This window comes from Parasteatoda tepidariorum, chromosome X1, assembly GCF_043381705.1.
Source record: "Parasteatoda tepidariorum isolate YZ-2023 chromosome X1, CAS_Ptep_4.0, whole genome shotgun sequence".
Taxonomy (NCBI): domain Eukaryota; kingdom Metazoa; phylum Arthropoda; class Arachnida; order Araneae; family Theridiidae; genus Parasteatoda; species Parasteatoda tepidariorum.
In genome coordinates, this window is record NC_092214.1 from 74,741,048 (window position 1) to 74,747,047 (window position 6,000).

At 27.2% G+C, this 6,000-nt stretch overlaps 1 protein-coding gene across 7 annotated transcripts in view; it reads right to left on the reverse strand.

The window, feature by feature from the left end:
- Positions 1-6,000, reverse strand: part of LOC107452116 (transcription factor daughterless) — a 55,283-nt gene that overhangs the window by 30,541 nt on the left and 18,742 nt on the right. For all 7 annotated transcript variants that reach the window (XM_016068427.3, XM_071187746.1, XM_071187745.1 and 4 more), the window contains exons 9-10: positions 2,647-2,722; positions 2,478-2,560 (exon numbers count right to left, since the gene is read on the reverse strand). In XM_016068427.3, the coding sequence (XP_015923913.1) occupies positions 2,478-2,560; positions 2,647-2,722 (159 nt within the window). The remainder of the gene's footprint in view (positions 1-2,477; positions 2,561-2,646; positions 2,723-6,000) is intronic.

The following is a 6,000-nucleotide window of genomic DNA, read 5'->3' on the forward strand; positions in this document are numbered from 1 at the left end:
AATTAACGTCACATAATATTACTAAATAATCTGGTGAAAAACATTTCAACTTATTTTAAAGTAACCAAAAGTTGAATAGAAATTTAAAAAAACAAAACAGTATTATTAAGTTGCAATATTAACCAAACAAAATAATTAATAATAAAATCTTATGTCTAAATTTTATTTTAATAAACTATAATTTAAAAAAATTTGGGATCCTTTAATTGAGTTGGATTTAATTTTTTAGATAACAATCTGTTTATCCTGAAGAAATAAAAATAATGGCGTAACAATCTAAAATATCGAAAAAAAATTCTACATAGCAACAAAACAAATTATAAATAGTAACCAAATATTTAACTTCTTTGTTCGAAGCAAATTGTGCATTCTTATTAGGTAATCAGAAATAAAAATGTGAAGTATTTCCTAGTATTTTCATCAAATCATCAAAAACCTGATTAACCCCAGGTTTATGATTAAAACAACAACAACAACAAAAAACTTCGGTAGGCTGGGATTTTTAAAAAATATCGTCATTTTTTTAAACCCTATTTATTACAGAACTGTTTACATTTGGGACTGTTGAACAAGTGGAAATTTTAAAAAAATGATACTGATTTTTATAAATTTACTGTTATTAATTACACATTGAAATATTATACAGATTTAATTCTTCAAGTTTTTTAGAAATAGTTTCCGTTATGGATTCAAGTGCAAAAATTTTTTGTTACTTCTTTTATTAGGGCTTTACTTCGTTACTATAAGAATATGCGCTACCAGTAGAACTAAATTAAATTACCTTAGAATTATCCCCCTCCTCTCAAAAAAGTAGGATCTCTTCCATGAGCAGTATTTTTCTTTTCCATGCCCTATTCTTTTCCTTTAGAATGATTCCCTCTCCTCATGGGATACCGTTCTCAGCAAAAGAAAGAATTTATAATAAAAGAACCAATATATTAAAGAAAAAAAGGGCATGATTTCTTCCCCTCACCTTACACACATTCCTTCTTGTCTCTCTAAAATGCTCTACCTATGATGTATGGTCTCATTGTAGGTGAAAAAAGAACGACTTTTTGCTTTTAATATTTTTTTAAGACAGAAAAAAATTTTCCTATTAATTATAATGATACTGAAAACTAAGAACTTTTAAAAACCTTAACCAAAATCAAACACTTTTAAGGGCCCTTATTTTTTCAAATTAAAATTAAGCAGTTAAGAACTTTTAAGGACCGTGGGAGCCCTGTTCCTTGGTGATGTTTTCGCTTTACATTCACTTCAGTGAGGTTTTGTCTGAGGATCGTAGAGAAAGCAACATGTCTCGTAACCAGTTAAAAATTTCTTCAAGAAGCTATCCTCTTCATCAACCATGCCAATCAAAACCCTGCACATGTTCACTCTCACTTCTTTTTGTTCAGGTGATACTATTTTTGGAACCATGTGTAAATCATCATGAAGAATGCTGTGAATACTCCCATGTGAAATTCCAAGTTTAGAGGCAATAACATCAATGGAAAATCGCCTATCCACATACACTATTTCTTGAATGTTCTCAACATTTTCATCTTAGTGGGAGAGGAGGTGCGCCATGTTCAAGGACAACAGTTCAAAGTTAGCCAAATGAAAAATAAGTTTTGTCAGAAATTACCAGCAGCTAACGCCGACAGTAACAGAAATTAATTCCAGGTGGCTGCGTTTTCGTTATTAGTACTCCCAATCTCTAAAAAAAATATTTCCCCTCCAATGACACCAGTATAAATGCAGGCAACCATTCCAGGAATTTATTGGCAAAACCTCTTCTCTATCAAATAATAAACGAGAAAATTTATAACATTGAAAATGAAAAACTTTATGAAATATTTCAACAAAAATTAGACATTGTTTTTTAAAAGCAAGCTTTTAATTAGTTTATTGATGCACGGTCACTAGATATTTGGTTTCTTATTGGAATTCGGCAGCTCTTATCAAATATGTTATTAATGGACCTTGATGAATGAATATACAAGTAGTAAAAATGTAAATAAGCAATTCTATAATACTTTGCACACTAAGAAATAAAGATATTACGTAGTAAACTTTCTAACAAATTTGAAACCAACCTATTAATCTAAATTTCCTTTTAACAGAGAAAAAATTTTACATTCATTCATTTTAAACTACACGTTTAAAAAAGTACCTTTCAAATGAACATATTTCAGTTACAAAGCATTTATTGAATTGAAATAACAATTTTTAAAGTATTTCAATTTAAAAAAAAAAATTACAACTTATACTTAACATGAAATTTTTTAAGGATGCCAAAGTGTATCTCCCCCTAATTGCTATTACAAGATAGAAACAGTTATAAAAGAATGCAACACTTTCAGCTTAGAAATTTTTTCGATCTTGATAGTTAAGATTTAGTGCTGTTTTAATACAGATGCTGAATTTTATTAGATAAATACCAAAAGTCACAACATATAGACAGTTTATCAAGATAGTTGTTCTAATTTACTTACCAATGGAATTAATGACCCTTCGGAGTAACCTGAATTTGTTGTAGGAGCAGTATGAACACTATTGCGAGACCAAGGGGTTACACCTTAAAAGCAATTTATTTTAATTATTTTAAGAGCTAATTTCAAACCCAAGAACTAAAACAGCACTATGAGTGAAATTAGTGCCTACCTGAAAGAGGTGAAGGCGAGCTAACAGGTGTTGTAGGGGTAGAAGTAAAACTATTAACAGGTGGTTCAGAATATATCTAAAAAAAATAACTTTATTAGACAAATATTTATCCGCTGTGACAGCAGTTGTCACATCTGATCTTGGGGTCTGCTGGTGGGCATGTGACAGTTTCAGCTTAAGAATAGGGGAAGGAATCTCCTCCGCAATTAAGACAGAGGATCAAGTTAAAGGGGGACGTGCTTTATTGCTTTAGTCAGTACGGGAGGTCTCACCTTTTTAAGTTAAGAGGAGAAAAGTTTCTTTGCATTTCTCACCTACCTTCAAACATCTATTCCAAGTTTACGTACTTTTTTTGATTGTCTGCCGTTTTCTTACTTCTTTAGTTAATTTCAATGTTGCTATTTTTTTGAACAAATTCTTTTGTTCTAGTTGTTAGTTTTTTTAGATAAATTAATTTCTTAATTACAAATAAAATTAATGAATATTTTCAATTGCATATAAAAAAAAATATGGAATAATCAGAATCGAAAAGCGCTCTTTTAAGTAAATTGAAATAAATATCAAAGCAATATTTTTCACATGAACTAAAATAAATAGTTTTTTTTAGGTTCTGTTTTAAAATCTTGTTATATATAAAGTTATTGGAATTTTAAAATTTTGATTATAATTTCTGCAGTTTAAAAAAAAAATGTTCTTGCATGATTTTAAATAAATATCTGCATTCCCGAAGAAAAATATATACATTTACGACGCAGAGAGTTTTTACAAAACCATTTTCCTTTGGTGGCAATTTTCATGTTTCCTTCCCTCATTCTACATACAGTTCAACTTTTAGTTATAGGTTCGAGAAATTCTTTTAATATCTCAGTTTCGTAACTTTTTATAAGATTAAAGCTAAATTTTTGAACAATAAAATTCTATAAATCTATTACATGAGTAAGTTGAAGTAAATTGTGAATGACTACATTTTTAAAAAAATGTAAAAGAAGAAAGAAAAATTTTATATATGCTACGCAGTTTCAATAAAGTGCTTACTTTCCATGAAATTTACTGCAAAATAAAAGAAATGAGCCCAATTGTTTTTTGTTAATCATTTGCAACTGAAACACATTAACTGAAATATTTCTGAGTTTTCGCTTTTTTGGAACTATTTTAAAAAGACATAAGGGAAGTTGATGAAAAATATTGTTAGAAATTTAGAATGCATATTAGATTCTAACTAAGAGTTCATGGGATAAATGTGCTAAGAAATGTGTTTTAATTTTAGAGTTCCATTAACATGTAAAATAATTTTTTAAAGAAATAATTTTACTATTTAGAAAATTAATTTAAAAATTCTGCATGATTATTTTTAAATAATTAACATAGCTATTATCAGGGATAATTGTGAGCCCAAGCCAAAATTCCGGAAAATTTCTTGAGTTAGAAATTTATTATTGAGTTTTAAATTGAAAAAAATTTAAACAAGGTTTTTTTCCCCCTCTTTCTCAATATTTCTTAGTTTACTTAAAATATATTTAAAATTTTACACATACCTATACCATTTAAACATTCCTATGATGACCTGGAGAAGTAATTAAAATTTGCAAATAAGTCTTTCTTTCTTGAGTTTATGATTATAACAACTATTTACTGATAAAAAATGAATATTAATCATGAATATAAGCTTATAAAATATCTCTCTGGCAAACAAATAAAATAAATTGAGTTTTTAAGTTCCACCTTTGAAAATTCGATTTCCGGAGACTTCTGTGATCGATGATTTTTTTAAACGTCTGAACCTTCAATCTCCAGAAACTTCCGGATCACTGTCAGCGAAAAATCAGGAAATCCGGATTTTTTCCGGAGCACAATCAGTCCTGTATTATAGTTTATAATATTTTAAGAAATCTTAAAAATTTATAAAATAAAAAGAATTTATTTGACAACATAATTTTCAATGGAAATGATCTTGCTTTCTTAAAAAGAGAGGATTTTTCAAACTAGCCGGGAGTTAGGGCTAAATTATCCTCATTTATCTTGCTTTTTTATTTCATTATTATCAATAATAACAATAATAAATAAATGACTCTGATCAATAAAGAGAAAAATTATTTATCATTTATTGAAGTGACCCCGGTATTTTTCATTAGTCGATAGATGAAAATAAAATGATTCAGTCAAATAGTTAATATCAAATTAAATTTCCTATATTTTCTTTCATTGGCTATTTAAATCCCTTCACTTATAAATCAGACTCAAGAGACTTGTCTACAAAAATATGACATTACAACTATTTATGTTCTTTCCCAAGATTTATAATCTTTCGATAAAATTATAAATTTTCAGCAATGTTATAAATATTTATAAAGTAAAATATTGATATTTATAATGTTTAATACAGATATTTATAATTAACAAAATTAAGACTACGAAAAAGAACTCTTAATGCATATAAGAATAGTTTCAAAGAAAAATGGATTTTACTCTCGAAAAAAAAAAAGGTTTTTCCATACTAAGACCCAATTTTACTGCATGATAACACTCAGGAAAAACTGATTTCACGCTTAAAACATAGTAATCCTATAAATGCAAAAGAGCATGATCTATGCGTCATTTATGTGAAAAATGGATATAAACCGAGCTTTTCCCTTTGGTCTACGAAATTTCCGATGTTTTTTAACTCAATAAAAGAGTGTTTCTGATCACTGTACACCCCATTAGCTTGTTTATCTCTTGCGGAAACATAAAAATAATCCAATCATTTTAATATGGCATCAAAGAGCTTATAAAAAATAGATATAACTTTAATAACTGATATAAATAATGCCAGCGATACCAAACTGAAATTTTCAAAAACTGAATTAACTGTTGAAACAATATTTCAAAGAACAGAGTTTTTTTTAACTATTTCTCAAGTGCGTAATAATATTTTCACATTTTAAACAGTAAAATGTTTCATAATAATACGTTGAAAGCATTCATGTAAAACAGTGAGCAATGACATATACCACAATTACAATAATTTTAAAGTATAAATTTTAAGTATATACTTTAATACAATAATTTACAATATTTACAATAATTTACAATTATTTTACAATAATTTTAAAGTATATATGATGAAAAATGTTTGACAGAACGAAAAAAAAACTTTTTAAATAACCTTTAATAGAAATCAAACGTGAAAAAGATAAAAAATTCAATAAAATTACTCTCATGATGGAGATTTTAATTATTAATATAGTTTAGAATGAATATTGACATTGTAATCTATAGTTTTCTTTTTTTTATTTGTCTTAGACAGCAAATATATATATATATATATATATCCTGTTATGGAATCATTCTGTTTAAAATGTCAAAATATACTGT